Raw genomic sequence first — 22,986 nt, 5'->3', positions numbered from 1 at the left:
CAGTCAACCCAAACTTGGACCCTGAAATGTGTGAAGATCTAAATATTTGTCAAATTCAGATTTATAATATTTGATGTATAACTGTTTTATAGGGAAAAACAAGGTTGAGTATGGAGAGAAATAACAGAGTAACAGAGATTAATGAAATATTACAGACATAAAGAATCCAATTTTTAAAATCAGTCACTCCTGTTAAAGATATTATTAGAATATGTTTACAAATCTCTAAATGACATTTACCCAGCAATAACACAACTTGGAAACTCCCATTGTAAATTAGTGCTATATTTAAAAGGAAATACATACATGAATTAATAAATAAAATACAATTTCATAACATTAATATAACCACTAAGAAAACCTAAAATCACCAAAACAACTTCGCCAGTAAAATAAAATACCCTGAAATTGATCAAAAACTGAACTGATGACTTCCTACTTAGAGATCTCTTCAGTTCAGTGATGGTGGATTATAACCTCCATTCAAATCATTCAAGAAAGAGAAAAGAAGAAACTGTAGAGCATGTTATATTACACTGTGAGAAGGTAACTGATCCAAAACCTCAGTAACATAAAAATGAAACTGAATCTTATTGATTTACTGCAAAAGGGCTCAAGAAGTGAAAGTTATCAGGCCTTATTCCAGTTTTTAAAAGAGTAAAATGGGAGGATTTGAGGGTCGACGTTCCAGTTCACACTCCACACCAGTTGGTGGCGGTAATTCATCATTTGTTGTTTGACAACCGCCAAAAAAACGATGTAAAGAAGGAGGGGGCGGAGCAAAGTGAGGACGCTCCACGAGAGGAGGCGTTGGCACAGAGCTGTTTTTTCATTCAAAGAGACTAAAGTAGTACCACCGTTTGGATCGATATCTGCATCGATCTGCCCACCCTTGTCTCCTGGATCGTAGCTGAGATCAGCGTGAACCACGTGGGTCTCTGCTCCCTGATCTGTTTCCTGTGTTTGGAAAGAGTTGCAGCTTCATCGCGGAGTTTCTCTCGGTTTGTGGGCTCATCTAAAGGTAAGCACCGAGCTAACTTTACTGTGAGTTCAGTTCATGTTGAGTTTAGCTCCTGAATGAGGTCTTCTGCTGCTCTCCTCGGTGTCTGTTCACAGTTTATTGTGAACACGTTGAGAGAAGAGTGAGAGAGTGTTTGGAGAAAAACACCAGCTAATCATTAGCTCAGCATGCTGGGAGAAGTTGGAGCAGAAAAGTCTTTTCATTGTCCCTGCAGCTGTTTTTCTGCCTGCACCAAACCTCTACAGCCTCATTTCTATTTGAAGTGATAACAGGAAATGGATGAGAGCGATCTGCTGCAGTATCAGGGTCACAATAAACTTTATTGTCCAGCTGCTGTGGATGAACACATGAGAGGAAGTGAACTCCTACAAAGTCTCATTTTAATGAGTCTGGCTGCTGTAAAGTGATGCACAGGAAGATGTTAACAAAAACTAATGAAACAGAGATGAAAGTAAACAGTGTTCATATTTGAAAGCACAGAGAATAAAATATATTGTGGTGGTTAATGTGCAGCTCTTGGTGATTTGGGAGAATCATGTTTTTAATCATGTTGTGGATTGAATTTTTATTTTATTTTATCTACAGAAGTTTTTCCCACTTGTGATCGTTCAGATTGATTTGTTGGGTTGACTTGAATCATGTGAAGGTTTAAAGCTGCACTTCCCCCAAAAAGAATAAAGTATAATCGTGAAGAATGTAAAAATGTCTTCCTGTGTCAAACACAGCTGCAGTCAAAGCAGGAAGGAAAGCACTGAAACCGCTGATCAAAGCTCATTAATCAAAGACCGCTGATCAATGGCCATGAGTACCATTCAGAGAGAGTTGGGGAGTCACTGCAAGTGATCAGAGGTTGTTGATCAATGATCATGAGGATTTGCATATTAATGCTCAATAACTGACCTCCCAGCCCATTGTTCCTTCAGTGGTTCTAGTTTCAGTCATTATGTAAATGCACTGTTGAAGATTGGGGAAACCTGCAGTCAGCTGAAACTGAAGAAGTCACTTGGATGAGTGACGAAACGTTTCTCCCACAAAAAGCTACGTCCAGATGAACAGAATCAAAGTTTGGGGAATGGTGGAGTTTGGAGAGCGGCACCATGGGGGCTGGAGAGACTTGTGAAGTGGTGATCAGGTGTGGGTCTCTGTTATTATGAATGGTTGGGGTGGGGGGTGGAACTGGGGGGCTGAAGGAGTTGAAAGTGTGGGGTGGGGGAGTAACAGGTCTGTCCCTGTTTGTGGAAACCACAGGAGGAGCTGTTCAGGCTGTTGCTGGGTGTGAATTGTTGATGGAGTCTTTAAACTTGTAGTTGCTGTTTTCCAGACTGAAGCAGAGTCGTTAGCTGAAAACTGGTTTTAGAGCTTCATTCAGGACACCACCTCAGGCTCTTACAGCCTTACCTGTATCATAACAAAGTGTATAAACCCCAATCCACCTTTAACATGGTCCTTCTCCCAAACCTTCAAATAGGACTTTCTGGCCCTGTCATAGTAAAGGGCTGCTTAGAATATTAGAGCTAATGTCACAAAGTTCCTCCTGAAGTATAAGTGAGTGAGAGAGTTTCCTCACTTTGCAGCACAACACGTCTCACAAGATTTCTACAAGCAATCAGAGTGAAATTTGTACTTTGTGTTGTCAGATGAACATATGAGACACTTTGACTCTTCAGTGCAGTGTGGAGCCTAACAAAGATCTGTTTTGTGTCCCAGCTGATCAGCAGGAGGAGAAGAGTCTGACGGAGCAGCAGAGGAACATTTTCAGCCATCTGGACTCAGCTGAGTCACTACAGAGGAAACAATGAGCTCAACACAGGAGGTGAGGAAAATATCACAGTTTCACCAAATAATCAGTCACGTCTAAAACTCTCATCCTCCCAACCTGTTATATGACTGTGTTGCATTTTATTATGTATTTTTAAATGGTTTTTACAAACATTAAGAAGTCACAAGCAATTGTTATTCGTTATTATTATTAGTAGTATTAATTACATTTTCAATTCAATTCAGTGTTACTTATACAGCACCAAATCAAAACAACAGTCACCTCAAGGTGCTTTTTATTGTAATGTGGATCCTACAATAATACATACAGAGAAAACCCATCAATCATATGACCCTCTTTGAGTAAGCACGTTGGTGACAGTGGGAAGGAAAAACTCCCTTTTTACAGGAAGAAACCTCCAGCAGAATGAGGCTCACAGAGAGGCGGGGCCATCTGCAGAGAGCGGTTGGGGCGAAAAAAGGAAGACAGGATAAAATACATGCTGGGGAATTTTATTATTACTACTAATAATATTATTGCTATCATTGCTGTATAAATAGACTTAATATTGGTTCATCACTGCAAAAACGCGTTCAAAGTACCACAACGGTAGCCCGATATCAGGCAGTAAACACATTAAGTGTGTATGTTTTCCCTTTTTTGAGCTTTTTTTTGCTCATGAAAAACGAAATGCCATAATATAGATTGAAAATGAAGGTCATTTAATTGCCATTAATGAAAAATGAATCCAATGTTTTCTACAGTGAAACGTTTGAACAGTCATGAATTATTTTTAACAGCAGGTTGGATGTAATGTGTTACTACTACCAGTAGGTGGGGATAAGAGACCTTTAAGGTGTTTGGTGCCACACTCCACCTTCAGGTTTAAAACTAGTGTTAATGGAGGGAGTTTGAAGGTTGAGTTTGTTCCACGACTGCATTTCACTCACTGCCTCTGTTTGTATCTCTGTCACTGCAGGACCAACATGGAGCGAGAAGTCAGCGCTCTCAGGAGGCCGACAAACCTCACAGAAGAAAGGGAGAGAAAACATACAGCTGTGACGAGTGTGGGAAGGAGTTTACTGAGAAGGGTAATCTAAAACAGCATCAGGTCATCCACACTGGAGAGAGACCGTTCAGCTGTGACTTGTGTGGAAAGTCTTTTTCCTTGAAGGGTTACCTAAAAACACACCAACTCATCCACAGTGGAGTTAAAGCGTACAGCTGTGATCAGTGTGGCAGAGCTTTTACTCACAGTAGCAGCTTACAGAGTCATCTAGTTACCCACTCTGGAATTAAGGCATACAGCTGTGACATCTGTGGAAAAACTTTCAGCCATAGACGGAATCGAAATAGACACCTACGCATTCACACCGGACATGATGTGTACTGCTGTGATCAGTGTGGCAAACAGTTTATAACCAACAAACAGTTACAACAACACATGTTTTCCCACACTGATGAGAGACCTTATAAATGTGACCTGTGTGAGAAGACTTTTCAATCTCCACATTCCCTAAGACGACACCAACAGATCCACACCAGAAAGAGACTCTACAAGTGCAGTTACTGTGAGGTATGTATTTATATTTTTATCTGTGTTAACTGAAACAGTAAAATGTAATTGGACGTCTGCAGAGATGCTCTTTCCTTCAGGCGACGTTCAGGAAAAAAATGTTGAAGGACTGACTTACACTGTCTTTGTGTCTTTGTTTAGAAGCAGAACGACACAGATGGATCCAGTTCTCAACCCTGTCATCACCGTGGTGGTGGGAAAGACTTTCATTGTGACTTTTGTGGAAAAACTTTCAGTTGGCAAGCTGACCTAAAAATACATCAACGTAGACACACTGGAGACAAACTGAAATACTGCAAAGAATGTGGGAGAGGCTTCCCCACATCAAGTTACTTAAAACAACATGAACGGATTCACAGCGGGGTTAAAAAGCACCTCTGTGATCAGTGTGGGTCATCTTTCATCACTGCAGTCACCCTTAAAAGACACAAACGAATCCACACAGGAGAGAAACCATACAAGTGCAGACACTGTGAAAAAAGCTTCTCACATCCAGGTAGTCGTATCTATCATGAACATACACACATGGAAGGAAACTACAGCTGTGACCAGTGTGACAAGAGCTTCAGGAATCTCAGTTCATACTCCAAACACAAACAATCCCACGTTACTAATAAACTGTTTCACTGTTACCAATGTGCCAAAACATTCACCTCATTGTCTGCTCTGTGCAAACATCAGCGTGATCACTCAGGGCTGAAATCACTCCCATCACTGGATCACAGTGAGTCTGGAGAGACAGAAAGATCCTCTGGTTTCAGTGTCAGACTTAAAACCCTTGAGATCAGACTCCACAGAGTTCAGATCGAATCTCCTGTAAAGATCTGATGAAAATGTTCCACTGGATGGATGGATGTATAATCTCTTTTTCTGAAGGTTGCTCTCTTCCTGTTTCTGCCAGTGCTGACTGCACAGATGTAATATAGATCCATGTCACTGTTTGGAAGTATCAGAGAACTGCTGATGCTGTAAAGCTGCTGCTCAGTCTATTGGGCTGTTGTGTTGTTGGTGGTGATGCTGGATGAAGGGCTGGTGGACCAGGTGGGCTCAGGGTGAGGGTAGATCCCGTCTGAGCTGCAGGTGATCCTTTGTCCTACTTGTTGGAGATTAACTTTACGGACTGGTGCTGAAAAAACCCCTCTAAGAATTAAAAAAAACCAAAAGAAAAATATATTTCTAAAGAAGTCAGAAAGAGATTTTCATGTCACAATTTTCCTTTTCTGAAAATTGAATCTGAATCTGACCACAGTAAAATATAACATTCGTCTTAGTGTTTTGACAAAGCATTTCTAAATACAGATAATGATTAATGATGTAACATGTCATGTATTCTTTATGTATTTGAAGTGTTATAAAAATGACTCTGGATCAGTCCTGGTGTCACAGACAGGCCTCGGGGCTTCAAACCTCAGAAAGTCCCTTTGGCTCTCAGCTGAATTCCTCTGACACACTTTAACAACTATGAGTCAAAGGTCAGAGGTCATATGATTTGGGAATGACAATGCTGAATAACCACATCACTGATTAGGTATTGTAGTAACAACTCAGACTATTATAATTATTTAGTTAATAATACGGGTTCAAGATGTTGTTTGTGGTTCAATTTCTTGCGTAGGCTGTAAACGTGGCAGCTTTAGTCTTTCCTCTCTTTTTAAAAAGAGTTTTGTTACCGTCCACATTCAGGATGATGAACATTTCACTGATGGTACTGGTGTGGCACTGGTATCTCCCCTCATCCTGAATGTTCACCTCTGTCAGCTGGAGTGAGGCGTTTCCTCTGGAGACCTGATCCTTGGAAAGTGAAGTCCTACTTCTGACTTAATATATGATCGAGCAGTTATATAAACATGAATCTATCCACCGAGCTCCTCCTCGTCTGCTGTGCATCCGTGTTCAGCAGCCTTTCATCTGTATCTCAGCTTTTGCTTCTGGGGTTCGACATGTTTCGGTTGTCTTATTTTACGTATATAATTAAGATGTTGTGAATAAGTATTTCAGTTGTATCCCGTAGTTGTTTGCTTGACATCGATCTTTATCGAAGGAAAAGATTTAGCCGTCCTTATATTTTGCTTGTTTTATTTTATTGTATTTTTGCGCAACGCTGTTGCTTGTGAAGCTCGCACACAAGAATTTCACTCGCATGTAATGTACCAGCGTACCTGCACATGTGATAATAAAAGTGATTTGATTTGAAAAACAAAAACACTGTCTGTCTTTCCTCCAAAATCACACTTGGATTACAGTTGGACTGATTTACCAGGTGGTGTTACAAAAATGAAAAAGTCTAAGCTATTTAAATCTATAGAACATAATCAACAACAGAGACCAGACCTGAAAGTGTGAAACATACTGTATTTGGCAAAAATATATATACAACAAAATATAATAAAAGTAATTATAAACAAAAATATTTTTTGAATAAGTATTTTCATTAAGTGTTAGATAATAAACTCAAAAAGCTGCACTGTACCATAACAGCCAAGGAGCAACAAAGTCAGTGTCCACATCTACCTCACATTAAACAGACATATTTCATATGAAATAACTGAAATGTAAAACTGTAGAAAGCTGATTAAAATATTTTAATTCTCTTGAAAACACCATGAATGGTTTTCATGGGTACCCCCTTTAATGAGCTGATGGGGGCACCCAGTGTATTTGTAACTGAAGCAGAGTCTCTCCGAGTGAACGTCCAGATGTGATCAATAGTGAGTCAGGATGTGATTCCTTCAAGAGTATACAGTCGTGGTGAGAATTACATAAATATTGGAAATTGGAAAAGTTGCTGCTTAAGTTTTATAATAGCAATTTGCATACACTCCAGAATGTTATGAAGAGTGATCAGATGAATTGCATCGTCCTTCTTTGCCATGAAAATGAACTTAATCCCAAAAAAAACCCCTTACCACTGCACTGTCATTAAAGGACCTGCTGAGACCATTTCAGTAATCGTCTTCTTAACTCAGGTGAGAATGTTGACGAGCACAAGGCTGGAGATCATCATGTCAGGCTGATTGGGTTAGAATGGCAGACCTGACATGTTAAATGCTTTCTTCCATTTGCGCAACATCTCTAAAATTAGAAATATCCTGTCTCAGAGTGACGCTGAAAAACTAGTTCATGCATTTATTAGTTCCAGGCTGGACGACTGTAATTCATTATTATCAGGATGTCCAAAAAACTCACTGAAAAGCCTTCAGCTAATCCAAAATGCTGCAGCAAGAGTCCTTACAGGGACTAGAAAGAGAGAGCATATTTCTCCTGTTTTGGCTTCCCTTCATTGGCTTCCTGTTAAATCCAGAATTGAATTCAAAATCCTGCTCCTCACATACAAGGTCTTAAATAATCAGGCCCCATCTTATCTTAATGACCTTGTAGTACCATATCAGCCTATTAGAGCACTTCGCTCTCGCTCTGCAGGCCTACTTGTTGTTCCTAGAGTATTTAAAAGTAGAATGGGAGGGAGAGCCTTCAGTTTTCAGGCCCCTCTTCTGTGGAACCAGCTTCCAGTTTGGATTCAGGAGACAGACACTATCTCTACTTTTAAGATTAGGCTTAAAACTTTCCTTTTTGCTAAAGCATATAGTTAGGGCTGGACCAGGTGACCCTGAATCCTCCCTTAGTTATGCTGCAATAGACGTAGGCTGCCGGGGATTCCCATGATGCATTGAGTTTTTCCTTTCCAGTCACCTTTCTCACTCACTATGTGTTAACAGACCTCTCTGCATTGAATCATATCTGTTATTAACCTCTGTCTCTCTTCCACAGCATGTCTTTATCCTGTCTTCCTTCTCTCACCCCAACCGGTCGCAGCAGATGGCCCCGCCCCTCCCTGAGCCTGGTTCTGCCGGAGGTTTCTTCCTGTTAAAAGGGAGTTTTTCCTTCCCACTGTCGCCAAAGTGCTTGCTCATAGGGGGTCATATGATTGTTGGGTTTTTCTCTGTATCTATGAAGCGCCTTGAGGCGACTTTTGTTGTGATTTGGCGCTATATAAATAAAATTGAATTGAATTGAAATTAAATGGAGGGTGATGCTTGAAATTAGGGGTGGGTTTTTATAATCGATTTATCGATTAAAATCGATTCTGGCTTGGATAACGTAAAATCGATTCATTAAAATCCTGAAACGATTTTTTAATATTAATTTATTTTGTCCGAAATGCCAGAATCTCAGGTGAAAGATCACAAAATTTCAACAACTACCAAACAGCTAAGACAGTAAATGAGAGCAGGAACATGGCTTCTGCACAAAGACGTAAACACACAGCGCGACCCGCGGATCAGAATCAGTGAGATGTCGCCTTTCTCACCCGACGGCACGGACACGGTCGGGGCTGAAAGCCGACAGCTGCTGATTCTGATCCGCGGGTCGCGCTGTGTGTTTAGGCCCTTTTTGCGCTGATCATATGGCTGTTAGTTTTATCTCTCTCCAAACAATATTGACCGAGCCAGCAGCAAAAGAAGATCCAAACTACGCTTCACATAAACATCGTCATGAATTCCCTCTGACTTTTGCTGACTTTTCAGGATAAAAATCACACTTCATGCACAGCTCTCTCTCTCTCTCTCTCTCTCTCTCTCTTTTCTGCATTATTCGCTTGCTTGTTACGCACAAGTCTACCGTTGTTTACAGCGCTGTCGGCCGACGTTTTTTTCCCCCTTTTACTTACTTCCGAAAAGTAAACCTAATTTCTGCTGTTCAATATTGAACAAATTTAAACTTTTTAAAATTAAGCAAAATGCAAAACGCTTAGCCGTGTCTCTAATAAAACCGCTGTAACTTCAGAGGTAATGTTCATGTGTTGATTAATGGTTTTCTTTCATTTTTGATGTACTGCAGATCATTTTTATAAAATCCCAGAACAGGAAAATCACCTTCATGTTTTTCTGTGTTTTATTTTCAGCTACTTTGACACAAAGGCCTCTGCTGTGATGCTCACACCTTTGATAAAGTCTTGCGTGTGTCAGCTTCCTTTTAATAGATACAAAAATATGTAAATGTACTTATCTGAATTATCATATTTATGACTGTCAAAATTTCCCAGATTCATATCGAATCGAATTGAATTAAATTGAATCGTGGATCGAATCGATTCGGGACCTTGTGAATTGGAATTGAATCGATTCTAGAAATCAGTGACGATACCCAGCCCTACTTGAAATCATTGTTCTTCCATTGTTAACCTGCAAAGAAACGCGTGCAGCCATCATTGCGCTGCATAAAAATGGCTTCACAGGCAAGAATATTGTGGCTACTAAGATTGCATCTAAATCAACAATTTATAGGATCATCAAGAACTTCAAGGAAAAATGTTCAATTCTTGATATGAAGGCTTCAGGGCGTCCAAGAAAGTCCAACAAGCACCAGGATTGTCTCCTAAAAAGAACTCAGCTGCATGATCAGAGTGTCACCAGTGCAGAGCGTGCTCAGGAATGGCAGCAGGCAGGTGTGAGCGCATCTGCATGCACAGTGAGGCGAAGACTGTTGGAAGACGGCCTGGTGTCAAGAGGGGCAGCAAGAAGCCAGTTCTCTGCAAAAAAAAAAAAAAATCAGGGGCAGATTGATCTTCCACAGAAAGTATGGTGAATGGACTGCTGAGGACTGGGGCAAAGTCATATTCTCGGATGAAGCCAGTTTCCGATTGTTTGGGGCATCTGGAAAAAGGCTTGTCTGGAGAAGAAAAGGTGAGCGCTACCATCAGTCCTGTGTCAGGCCAACAGCAAAGCATCCTGAGACCATTCATGTGTGGGGTTGCTTCTCATCCAAGGGAGTGGGCTCACTCACAATTTTGCCCATAAACACAGCCATGAATAAAGAATGGTACCAAAACAGCCTCCAACAGCAACTTCTTCCAACAATCCAACAACAGTTTGGTGAAGAATTATTGGAATTATTTTCCAGCACGATGGAGCACCGTGCCATAAGACAAATGATAACTAAGTGGCTCGGAGACCAAAACGTTGAAATTTTGGGTCCATGGCCTGGAATCTTAATCCCATTGATAATTTGTGGTCAATCCTCAAGAGGCGGGTGGACAAACAAAAACCCACTAATTCTGACAAACTCCAGGGAGTGATTATGACAGAATGGGTTGCTATCAGTCAGGATTTGGCCCAGAAGGTGATTGAGAGTAATTGTCAATAAAAGTCTTTGAAACATATGAAGTGCTTGTAATTATATTTCAGTACATCACAGAAACAACTGCAAACAAAGATCTAAAAGCAGTTTAGCAGCAAACTTTGTGAAAACTAATATTTGTGTCATTCTCAAAACTTTTGGCCACAACTGTACTGGTCACTTACATAGCAGCTGCCTCTGTTCCAGTTCATCTATCCCTGCTTTTGTCTTTACTGTTTAAATCCAGAGTAGAAACAAGAGTCTAATACATAAAAACATCCATGAAAAGTGCTCAAACTGTGGTACCATTCACACTGAAATCACGAGTTAGCCAGATGACTTCAAAAAACAGATATAAAGCAGGTTTACCATCTATGAAAGTTCCTGTTGAGTTTACATGAGAGACAAAATTATTTCAGCTCCTAATTTGATTCCAGAAACAATGTGAGCATTCAAAGTTGGCATTGAAAATGTTTTTTAAAATATTTAAAAAATCGAAAGTAAACTGTACTCATTAAACTGAACATATTAATACTGCTTTGAGAATTACATGGAAAAAATAATTACAGATGAAAAAACATTTCAATACCAGCTTTCAGAATCTTCTCCTGTGGAACCAGCTCCCAGTTTGAATTCAGGAGACAGACTCTTCTTTCTGTTTCCTTCCCAGCATCAAAGTCCTCACTCGTCTGCTTGTTGAGGTTTTTTTCTAATACTGCAGAAGTTTGGACAAAAGTCGCAGCACTCTGTGGGACACTTTTAGTGTAAAAACTGATAAAACATTATTTTACCTTCACGTGACCCTAAGACTCCCTTGTAAATATTGTTTGGTGTCACGTGGCATTTCTTTCCTCACAGGAAAACTGGCTTCAGTGAGTCATGAAAAGAAGCATTTCTGTTAAATGACAATAAAAACAATCACATACTGTGTATTCATCATGAAGCACAACTTCTACAGATTTAAATAAACTGCAGTGATTCCAGCTGCACCAGCTTCCACCATAACATATCAGTTATGCATAGTGGTGAAATAATTTCAATCCTGAATTCAAATGAATTAGTAATAATCTATTAATTATTTATTAAATCATATAAAAAAAAAAAAACTAGAAACTAGACTGAACGCAGAGAACAGTTTAGACCTTTAGATTCCACACTGTTCACAGAGAGCTGCTCTGTGTTTTAAGACATAAGATTTAATCATGTTCTGGTTTCACTCTTGAAAGTTTTCTCACATTCTTTGTAACCTGAGGAATGTTTTACAAACCATGAAAAATCATCACTTCAAACAACAAACACAATATTAAGATGGAATTAAATACTGTGTGTAAAATGTCTTTTTACCTGATTATTCCGCAGTACCAGGAGAGTTACTAATAAGCCCAAAACTACAATGACTGCAATGACCCCTCCTACGATTGCTCCAACATTAGATGAATTCCCTGAAATGAAAAAGAGGTCAGATAACTGATTTTTTTCCTTGGAAGAATTTAAAAATGCATTTTGAGTTTATTAGCTGTGAGATGAACAACTCTGAGTCTGGCAGCAAAACATCATCAATGGAGCTTTATTAGCACAGTTCACCATGGCAACAGGTAAATAAATTGTAAATAAATGTGGACCAGGGAATATAAAAATGTCTGTGATATTAATCTTTAAAAAGGAGGGAAGAAAAGAGTCAGTTTGATCAGCTCAGTCCACTCCACCATCATCATCACACGCGGGGAAAAACTTTTTTATTAAAAAAACAAAACAAAATATTGACAGTGTTCCTGACAGATTACTCAGTTATATCAGTAACGGTATCGAGCAAAACATTTTCCCCACTGATATCTGATATTCAAAAATTGCAGTGTGTTTTTTTTGCTATGCTTACACCCATAAAAAGGAAAATAATGATGTTAATTTACCTTCATTGATCTTCACAAGGATATTAGTTATTTTAGCCTCCACAGCATCAGCGAGTTCACACGTGTATGTTCCCTCCTGATCTGAGGATAAGTCCTGCAGTGTGAGGCTGCCTGACTCTGACACGTCCTTTACATGCTGCTTCCACTCCTCTGAGACTGTGTACTGACTGTTAGTCTTTGTCAGGATGATCTGACTGTGGTCGAATCTCCAGATGAGGTTTGTTACAGGGGTGTGTGAGGGGGAACAGTGGATTATTGTTTCAGACTGGCTCTCAGTCACTAATCCTGAAAAAACAGATGCAAACACAAAAAAACCCATTTTTTATTTGATTCTGATTTAAAATGTTTGGTTTCACCTTTCTAGTGTGTATAAGCTGATGACTCATTACAACGTGACTTAATTTCTTTAATATCTGTAGAGACTTATCCTCAGACACCAAACTCTGAAGGATAGACTAATATTTCCTTTGATTACATGAAATACAAAAAAGTAAGGTCTAACGTTTAAGAAAAGAACAAAATGACTTCAACAACTTTTCAAACCTAAATGAAGATTTTAAAAGGTGGAACTCTTATTTTCCAAATGAGATGTTAAACTCACCTTGTTGCCTGAAGGTTGCGCTCTTCCTGTTTCTGCGAGTGCTGACTATACAGCTGTAATTCAGATCCATGTCACTGTTTGGAAGTATCGGAGAACTGGTGATGTTGTAAAGCTGCTGCTCAGTCTGATGGACTGTTGTTTTGTTGTTGGTGATGCTGGATGAAGGGCTGGTGGACCAGGTGATCTCAGGTTTAGGGTAGATCCCCTCTGAGCTGCAGGTGATCCTTTGTCCTACTTGTTGGAGATCGACTTTACGGACTGGAGCTGAAAAAAAGAAGAAAAATAACAAAACAAAAGAAAAATAATTACTAAAAAAGTCAGAAAGAGATTTTCTTGTCTTTTCTGTTTATTTCATGTTAACATGATTTAATTTAACAAAAATCATGTAATTCTTGAATCTCATACCACAGTAAAATATAGCATTTGTCTTAGTGTTTGACACAGCATTTCAAAATACAGATAATGATTAATGATGTAGCATGTGTCATATATTTTTTATGTATTTGAAGTGGACTGGAGCTGAAAAAGAAAAAACTTTACTAAAAAGGTCAGAAAGAGAGTTTGTTGTCTCAACTAGTCTTTTCTGTTTATTTCAAGTTAACATGATTTAATTCAACAAAAAATGTGTAATTTGTGAATCTCAGACCACAATAAAATATAGAATTTGTCATAGTTTTTTGACGCAGCATTTCAAAATATAGTTATTAATTAATGACATAGCATGTATCGTATTCTTTTCATAATTTGAAGTGTGATATTAAAATACTACGTCTCAGCCCTGGTGTTACACACAGGCTCTGGGGCTTCTAACCCCAAAATGGTCCCTTTGCCTCTCAGCTGAATTGTGCTGACACACTTTTACAACTATAAGTCAAGATGAAGTCAAATGATTTGGTGATGACAATGTAAAAAACCCACATTATTATGGTAACAACCAAGTCCATTATAATTATTTAGTTAATAGTAAATTAGAGCATGTACACCAAATGTAGCAGCATGACTGAGGAGGACACTTATTTTGGAGAACATACGAGTCGGTTTTTGAAAGCTGGCAACCCCTTGTATAAGTAAAAAAATATCATCAGTTCATGAGATGGTCTTTAAGACATGAACTACTTGATATGAGTCTACTGTACGTTTATGGTTATTGTGCAAACGGGTTTGTGATGTGGTTTTAGGTTGTTTATGCTTGAATTTGTTGTGTAGGGGTGTAAATGTGGCAGCATTAGTCTTTTCCCTTAAAAAAATGAAATAACAAAGTGAGTCTAACCTAACTCCATCAGAGCTGGTCATTCTGCTCTGGTGCTGATAGAACCAGGGGTAATAACTGGATATATATTTTAAGTATTTTAAAATACAGTATTCTCAATCAACAGAGGATTTAGACCAACACATAAGGTTGGAACCCTGACCTCATCTTCCAGGCTCCACCAGTACTGTATTTATTGGAGAAGATGTGTGACCATCTTTTCACAACCATGTAGTATCCCGATTAGCTGCCATTATTGTAAACCCCCCCCCCCCCCCCCTAAAACAAACAAACAAAAACAAAACAAAAACAAAAAACAAAACAAAACAGGTCCGTGCCACCTGCCCGCACACCCAAATTTGCATCCGTTAGCTTGTGAGTGTTGTGTTGTTGGTATTTACTTGTTATTTACTTCATATGTGCAAATAAGTGTTAAAACTTGTGCTGTCAGCGTTAACCTCATTAAAATGACATTTACACCATAACCGCATCAACGGGGCAAATCTCTGTTTGCGTGCAGTCCCATGCACAGGGCGATCCGCGCTTACTCACTAACGGAGATTTGCCCCGTTAATGCGGTTATGGTGTAAATGTTATTTTAACAACATTAACGCTGACAGCGCTAGTTAAAATAAATGTATATTCATGATGCTTTGACTCCATAGAAGGTGCCACTTGATTTTCATTTTATATATTTATTTCTTTACCGTCCACATTCAGGATGATGAACATTTCTGTGTTTCCACTGATGGTGCTGGTGTAGCACTGGTATCTCCCCTCATCCTGAACGTTCACCTCTGTCAGCTGGAGTGAGGCATTTCCTCTGTAGACCTGATCCTTGAAAAGTGAAGTCCTACTTCTGAAGCGCTGGTGTTGTATTACAAGCTGGTCTTGGTCACCGTAGTATGAATGGACACGAAGGTTTCCTTCTGTCTTAAACCAGTGGACAACAGGTTCAGAACTGCCATGGAAGCTGCACGGCAAGATGCATCTCTCCATAAAAATACAGGAGACCTGAGAGTCTGAGAAAAAGTTAAAGACTGTGTTAGTGGGAGATGACATTTAATTTACAGCAGATATTTACTTTTAATTATTGTCCTGTTAGTGTCATTTGTGTCTCGGCAGGAGAAGCAGAGACTAACATTGGGCGACTGTTTTCAACATACAGATAACAGTGTGAATATCAAACCTCTCATACAGGCTAATGTGATCAACTAAACAACTTCAGTCTCATTATGTGTCCCTGTGGACCCGTAACTGGAAAACAGTGGCTTGTGGTTACAACTGGTCCATTAAAAATTACAAATTGTTGTTTTACAGATCTGCTTGTATAAAGTTTTATTATTTCCATTCAGCCTTTTGCTTGAGATAAGCAAAATATTTTGACATTACCTTTGCTCCATGGAAACTAAAATGTAAGAATTGTCTTATATAATCTGCTGAATTACAAGGGAATTACAGATTTATATAAATATAGTGATGTAAGAAGTAAGAAAGCTGTATATTTGTTATGATAATGCTGCTTTTATGTCATGTGCATTAATGTGAGCATAGCCTTGATGCAAACACTTGGTAGGGATTTAATAAACTCATATAGCAAAGTTTTACTTGATTAACACTTAAGAGTTGAATATATTGTGATATCAAGGGCAAGTTAAAGCAAAGTTCATGCTGCTCCGGTATTTGCTTCACTTACCTGCTCTGGAAACTCTCAGTATCCACAGAAACTCCACGACCACCAAAAACATAGTGCAGGAGACCCTGATCATATTTCTCTAAGATTTCATGTGACGGTGCAGCAGTGAACAGAAAAAAATGGTGGCAGTTACATCCAGATAGGCAGGTTTTTCATTCCTTTAAGTCAAGTTTGAACATGCCTGAAATACAAGGCTGAAAAAAGAAATGCTGTTAACAGTCATTGCCCTTTTCAATTCTTTTAACTGCAACAGTTCAGTTTACACACAGAACAACAGAAAAACCTGCAAAACAAATCCAACTATGCAACACAGAGGACAAATCTCTTTCTACAGTTGAAAAAAACTGAATGATTATTATAAGTTCTTCAAAAAGAAAGTCCAATACAGACTGTAGCAACGTTATGTACACATTTTCCCAGTTAGTGGTATGTAAGACATCAAGCAAGCATAACCTAAATAGGAAGATTACAGGCAGATATGAGTAGATGGAAGTCAGAAAAATCACAGGAATATGTCCTGAAAATAGAAAATGCCCCAAAGCAGCTGAAGGAATGAAATGGAATTTACATCCAGAAAAGCCAAAACAGTGTTAGCAGTGTAATGCATTTGTTAATGATTCCCACGTTTTTCTACTTGGTCTGCAAAAGAAGCATCCAACAAATAAGTTATTCATTTTAAATTTTATGTCTCACAAAGACAGAAACGCGAGCCATTAAACAAAAATGTTTTATATGTTTCGGTGATTAGTTTATTTTCTACAACATCCCAGATGTGTGCTGATTTCATGACTTTTTCAGGTGCTGTATCAGAAATCACCACAACAAACAAACAAATGTGTCGATTAAAACAGACTATTTTTTAAAATGTATGTCAATGTGCAGAGTTTAACAGTCTCAAACCTAGAACCAGATAATCTGGTTCACAAGTAACAGAGTTAGTTAGATCTAAATTGTCCTACGACGGCCAGAAACTTAAAATTAAAACAGCAAGTATGAAATCACACCCAGTAAGACCACAGCGAGGAACAAGAAAATGAGAATCTCTCACCCACACATTAGTTTCATAACTCTCCCGACAGCCTGTGTGCAGAAACCCACCGGAGAACAGTACGAGGCAGGATTTAGCACTCCGTGAAGTAGCTCCACGTGTGCTGTGGATGTGAGTCACTGAGCTCCAGACGTGAGAAAAAAAAGTATCAATAAGAAATTTAGATTCTGTTTTCATTAAAACAGCGAGGATTTCCAAATAAAGTTAAGCCAAGGCTGGATGTTAACCTGACACACAGGCACGGACACGGTGTATCAATACATTTTTCAAAAAATGCCTCTCTGTGCAAAATGGGTTTAAAAACATAAACAACTGTAGGATACTGTTTGTCTGTGTTAAGAGATATACTCTAAAACACTTCTTCAGTAGAGACTCAGAGAAGAGAAACACACAGAACTTCTTGCTAGCAAGGGCAGCCTCCAGAACTGAGAATCACACTGAGGACTGCCCTGGTCTTTATTTATATGCTTCAGTGAGCGTTTGTTCCTTACATTGGAATGTGGAGGTGTACGTGTGTGTGTGTGTGTGTGTGTGTGTGTGTGTGTGTGTGTGTGTGTGTGTGTGTGTGTGTGTGGTGTCAGAGTGTGACCCCATAAATGACTTCCGGAAACCTGCTGGTCTCGAAGTCCAGCAGTTCATCTAAACAAAAAGCACTTAGACTAAGACAGATATAGCTACGTTAATCCTACTGTAAAACAATAAAACAAGGTACGACCTCTCCCATACTCCTAGGATGTGGGGGTGAACGCCAGAACACCCTGGAATGTTACAGACCTCCTGGGATGAGACATTCTTTCAATATGCCACCAACTATATACTTCTAAACACAAATGATTACATGCAGTATTCTACCATATGCAAACTTATATCATTAAAAGACTATACTGACTACTAAGTACAATTTTCCATTGACAGTCTGTGATTTGAACAGCCCAGCGTTGCTCCCGACGAAGGGAAAACCAATTCTGCAAGGGAGACCTACCTTGGCACTTGTACAGGTGAAACCAAAGGGCAGATATGCTTCACCATATTTTCTAGTCTTTGGCTTAGAAAGAAGTTGGTTTGTAAACATATTCAGCTATGCTTCATCTCCTGCTTTGCGTTTCTGTGGGCGCCCCGTGCTAGCAGTGTCCAAGCGTTTTGTTCTCCCCCCCCCCCCTTTTCATTCTGCGCCCCCCTGCAATGGCTCTGTGCCCCCCCTAGGGGGCGGGCCCCACACTTTGGGAAGGTCTGGGTTAATTAATGTATACCAGAGGGTCCAACAGTATGATCTTTATGAACTTCATGATTTTTTACTAATATGAAATTAAAACAAATAGCAAAAAAGGTAACATTTTATAAAAATAATTCATAATATAAAATGAAAACATGTTTCCTTTATTTAGTCATTTTGGTAAGATATCGCTTAACAACTTGCACAAATAGAACACATTTGAACAACAGAGAATTTGAAAAGAAAATGTTTATTTGTGAATACTTCATTACAAAGGGTTCTTCAAAGAGAGTTGTAATACAGATGTATTTACTGCTGTTTACACTTATCTAGATTAACACGATGGTGTTGTGTTTAGTACGTTGCTCTGTTTTTTTTTGCTTGTTTTCTCTTCTTTTTCTCTAAACAGGTGTTCCAGGAGATTTTTTTTCTTCTTTCTCTTTTTAAGTGCCCTTTCTCACTGTCCCTCTTCCCTTCTGTTTTTCTTTTCTTCATCTTTCTTTCCTATAAATAATATCAACAAGGGTTGATCAAATGGACCAATACGGCAAGGCCGTGATGATCCATTTGGCAAAGTAAATCCTTGTTGGTCTTCAGACAACAATTCTGATGGCTAAAGAACCAAATGGGACAGGCAAAAAAACAAAGGGAGTTGTAATATACAAACACAAAGTTCTTCATTTTCCAGGTATGCTACTACTAATAATTTGAATTGAACTGGACTTCTACTTTTGTTTTGTCAAAGTTAGGAATATATCGCCACCTGTTGCTTCGGCATGATTCTAGCAGCATTTTCCTTCATTTCTGCGTTTACGTGTGGACGTGATAATTTTTTAAAACGAAAACGGAAAATCTCAGTTTTCAAAAATATCCGTGTACGTGTGGACGTAGCCTAATACATGATCTAAAGTGCAGAACAGACTGCTTTTTTTTTTTTTCCAATGTGAGCATCCTCATATCAGTTGGTTGAGAAATGGCTGTCTTGCTTTGTTACTTCTTGAAATTTGCAGGAAAGAAAGATTGCGTTCAGACATATGGAAAAAAATAGGAAAAAATAACTGAACAGTAGTGCTGTAGGGCTACATGATAAGAAGATCACACGACAGTTTGACATTATTATCTGAATTAAAAAATGTCATTTGACTGAAATTAACTAGTCTTGGGAGAGAATTGGACCGTCTTCGGGGGTTCTGATGAAGCATTGCTGTTGTCATGTTGTCAGAATTGTCTCTGCAAGCAAGAAGATATTAACGTTTAGTGAAATCAGACTTTTTCCTTTCGTGTGTATCATTGTTCGCTATTCAAAAAAACAAACAAAAAAAACATGGAGTTTTCATAACAGTCGGTCTGGTCCTATCCTTGCTTTGCCATACAAAGTTAAAATTTAAATTGAAGATGAACCTGAAGGTTCAAAGAGAAACCAAAAAGAAATAGACTTAAAATTTAAGAGGTGCCTACACAGGGAATGTATATAATAAAGTGAGTATCTTCACAGATATGTACAAGTTATATACAGGTTATTTATGCCATATAAATTAGCAGGTGCAATATAAGGTGCAATGTGATCGGTTGTAGTGCACATTAGAGATGGCACGATACCACTTTTTTATGTCCAATACCAATATCATAAATCTGGTTATTGGCCGGTACAGATATGAATCCAATATAGTGTGTTTTTTAATCAATAAAACTGTTTTTTTAATATCTTGCTGCATTTTGTATAAGTTCATACTCAAGTTTAAAAACAAAAACATTATTTTAAAAATTATAAGTCTGTATCATAATGTCTGGTGTTTTGGTGTTTGTTGGTTTGTTTTTTATTTTGTTTTATTTTGCGAGCTGGTAGATGCTGCTCCAGCCACAGAATCCCCCGCCGCCCCGCCCTCTCCTCCCTGTGCCGCAAGCAGCAGACGCACCTCTTAAACAGAGGGCGCCCTTACTCCCAGCAAATGGGCGATAGAAAACCGATCGGTGCCTGTGCCATTCCCAATATGTGCTGGCATGACGTTGGGGCAGCATGAGCACGAGCAATTATTTATTTATTTTTTGCCGATGCCCACGATGCCGCCCCGGGCAACCGCCCGTGTCAAAAACCGCTACTGGTTGTTAAGCTTAACGCTGGAATGCTTTACAAACATTCATAGGTGAACTTACACACTTGCTTTACTTCTCTCTGGGATAACTTTCTTGGAGATGAAATGCCGGTTTGGTAGCGAGGCTCCAAATGCTCAACCAGACCACCGACAGGTCCCGCACGCCACAGCCACTCTATTAGGTGATGCATACTACTCCGACGTGCTACAGTTATGAGCCGAGTTTTACCATGTCGCAAGTTTTGTGGGGTGCTTTTTTGATATTTAATGGATTGGATTACATTTTACATTTCTCTCCGATATCCGATCCAGTAACTTAGGTCAGTATCAGACCGATACCGATACGTGATATCGGATCCGTCCATCTCTACTGCACATTGAGTAAGAATTAGGACTAGAGGAAGGAATGCTAATTACTAATGATTACATATTGATTTTCTTGCACTGTCAAGCGCTTCAGTGCATTCTAATAAAAAAATAAAAATAAAACTTCTGACTTACATCTGAGTCACTTCTTGCCTCTTTGCAATTCTTGGCTCCTTGCATTTCTTCTGATGATCTGGGGAAAAGAGAAAAAGCATCAATACAAACAGATTAACCCAAACTACCTCAAAGTCAGTTCTTTGTAAAGTAACGGGAGACGATTATTTTATCCTTTTTCTTTTTACAGTGAATTAGCAGCACTACTTTTATTAGTACTGCTACTGCTATAGCAATAGCATATAGCCAGACTGGGTGTGGTGGTGTGGAGGTGTTGGAGAGGGAACAGTGGATTATTGTTTTAAGCTTTGAGGTTCCAGGTTAAAAGAGAGTTTTTCCTTCCCACTGTCGCCAAAGTGCTTGCTCATAAAGGTCATATGATTGTTGGGTTTTTCTCTGTATGTTGTATTGTAGGGTCTACCTTACAATATCAAGTGCCTTAAGGCAATTGTTGTGATTTGGTGCTGTATACATAAAATTGAAATAAATTGAATTACAGTGGAATTACATATTTATATAAATATAGTGATTTTTTAATATTCATAACATGTTTCTCTTTTACAGTGTCAGTCAGACAGAAGTAAGAAAGCTGTACATTTTTTATGATAATGCTGCTTTTATGTCATGTGCATTAATGTGAGCATAGGCTTGATGCAAACACTTGGTAGGGATTTAATAAACTCATATAGCAAAGTTTTACTTGATTAACACTTAAGAGTTGAATATATTGTGATATCAAGGGCAAGTTAAAGCAAAGTTCATGCTGCTCCGGTATTTGCTTCACTTACCTGCTCTGGAAACTCTCAGTATCCACAGAAACTCCACGACCACCAAAAACATAGTGCAGGAGACCCTGATCATATTTCTCTAAGATTTCATGTGACGGTGCAGCAGTGAACAGAAAAAAATGGTGGCAGTTACATCCAGATAGGCAGGTTTTTCATTCCTTTAAGTCAAGTTTGAACATGCCTGAAATACAAGGCTGAAAAAAGAAATGCTGTTAACAGTCATTGCCCTTTTCAATTCTTTTAACTGCAACAGTTCAGTTTACACACAGAACAACAGAAAAACCTGCAAAACAAATCCAACTATGCAACACAGAGGACAAATCTCTTTCTACAGTTGAAAAAAACTGAATGATTATTATAAGTTCTTCAAAAAGAAAGTCCAATACAGACTGTAGCAACGTTATGTACACATTTTCCCAGTTAGTGGTATGTAAGACATCAAGCAAGCATAACCTAAATAGGAAGATTACAGGCAGATATGAGTAGATGGAAGTCAGAAAAATCACAGGAATATGTCCTGAAAATAGAAAATGCCCCAAAGCAGCTGAAGGAATGAAATGGAATTTACATCCAGAAAAGCCAAAACAGTGTTAGCAGTGTAATGCATTTGTTAATGATTCCCACGTTTTTCTACTTGGTCTGCAAAAGAAGCATCCAACAAATAAGTTATTCATTTTAAATTTTATGTCTCACAAAGACAGAAACGCGAGCCATTAAACAAAAATGTTTTATATGTTTCGGTGATTAGTTTATTTTCTACAACATCCCAGATGTGTGCTGATTTCATGACTTTTTCAGGTGCTGTATCAGAAATCACCACAACAAACAAACAAATGTGTCGATTAAAACAGACTATTTTTTAAAATGTATGTCAATGTGCAGAGTTTAACAGTCTCAAACCTAGAACCAGATAATCTGGTTCACAAGTAACAGAGTTAGTTAGATCTAAATTGTCCTACGACGGCCAGAAACTTAAAATTAAAACAGCAAGTATGAAATCACACCCAGTAAGACCACAGCGAGGAACAAGAAAATGAGAATCTCTCACCCACACATTAGTTTCATAACTCTCCCGACAGCCTGTGTGCAGAAACCCACCGGAGAACAGTACGAGGCAGGATTTAGCACTCCGTGAAGTAGCTCCACGTGTGCTGTGGATGTGAGTCACTGAGCTCCAGACGTGAGAAAAAAAAGTATCAATAAGAAATTTAGATTCTGTTTTCATTAAAACAGCGAGGATTTCCAAATAAAGTTAAGCCAAGGCTGGATGTTAACCTGACACACAGGCACGGACACGGTGTATCAATACATTTTTCAAAAAATGCCTCTCTGTGCAAAATGGGTTTAAAAACATAAACAACTGTAGGATACTGTTTGTCTGTGTTAAGAGATATACTCTAAAACACTTCTTCAGTAGAGACTCAGAGAAGAGAAA

The 22,986-nt window shown here is 38.8% G+C and overlaps 3 protein-coding genes and 1 long non-coding RNA gene across 7 annotated transcripts in view; 1 reads left to right on the top strand and 3 right to left on the bottom strand.

Moving 5' to 3' along the window:
* Window positions 1-3,883, bottom strand: part of LOC309713810 (uncharacterized protein) — a 34,929-nt gene extending 31,046 nt beyond the window's left edge. The window contains exon 1 of the mRNA XM_082545677.1: window positions 3,835-3,883. The gene's annotated coding sequence lies outside the window, so the exon portion shown is untranslated. The remainder of the gene's footprint in view (window positions 1-3,834) is intronic.
* Window positions 679-9,102, top strand: LOC309713802 (uncharacterized protein). 2 transcript variants are annotated; one of them, XM_082545665.1, is made up of 4 exons: window positions 679-1,021; window positions 2,729-2,834; window positions 3,760-4,356; window positions 4,501-9,102. In XM_082545665.1, the coding sequence occupies exons 2-4, from the start codon at window positions 2,817-2,819 to the stop codon at window positions 5,182-5,184; spliced, it is 1,299 nt and encodes a 432-aa protein (XP_082401791.1). In that variant the 5' UTR covers window positions 679-1,021; window positions 2,729-2,816; the 3' UTR covers window positions 5,185-9,102. The 2 variants fall into 2 exon arrangements, with proteins under 2 accessions (XP_082401791.1, XP_082401790.1); XM_082545664.1 differs by having other exon boundaries at window positions 4,498-9,102.
* On the bottom strand, window positions 6,689-17,087 carry LOC309713808 (uncharacterized protein). Of its 3 annotated transcripts, none has more exons than XR_014278686.1 (8): window positions 16,978-17,087; window positions 15,930-16,110; window positions 14,941-15,255; window positions 12,985-13,248; window positions 12,384-12,668; window positions 11,818-11,915; window positions 11,063-11,368; window positions 6,689-9,886 (listed from the first exon to the last, which is right to left on the bottom strand). XR_014278686.1 is itself a non-coding variant. In XM_082545673.1 (7 exons), the coding sequence occupies exons 2-7, from the start codon at window positions 16,000-16,002 to the stop codon at window positions 11,351-11,353; spliced, it is 1,053 nt and encodes a 350-aa protein (XP_082401799.1). In that variant the 5' UTR covers window positions 16,003-16,110; window positions 16,978-17,087; the 3' UTR covers window positions 6,689-11,350. The 3 variants fall into 3 exon arrangements, 1 of the variants encoding a protein (XP_082401799.1); XR_014278687.1 differs by having other exon boundaries at window positions 6,689-11,188; window positions 11,265-11,368; XM_082545673.1 differs by having other exon boundaries at window positions 6,689-11,368.
* A 1,332-nt stretch (window positions 17,088-18,419) lies between these two features.
* Window positions 18,420-22,707, bottom strand: LOC309713652. Its single transcript, XR_014278634.1, has 4 exons — window positions 22,600-22,707; window positions 21,552-21,732; window positions 20,785-20,842; window positions 18,420-19,420 (listed from the first exon to the last, which is right to left on the bottom strand). It is a non-coding gene; the product is annotated as an uncharacterized lncRNA (long non-coding RNA).
* Window positions 22,708-22,986: the final 279 nt, after the last annotated feature.

This window comes from Aulonocara stuartgranti, assembly GCF_965226115.1.
Source record: "Aulonocara stuartgranti genome assembly, chromosome: 9".
NCBI lineage: Eukaryota > Metazoa > Chordata > Actinopteri > Cichliformes > Cichlidae > Aulonocara > Aulonocara stuartgranti.
The sequence above is the reverse complement of the archived record's forward strand: the minus strand, read 5'-3'. Positions and strand labels throughout refer to the sequence as shown.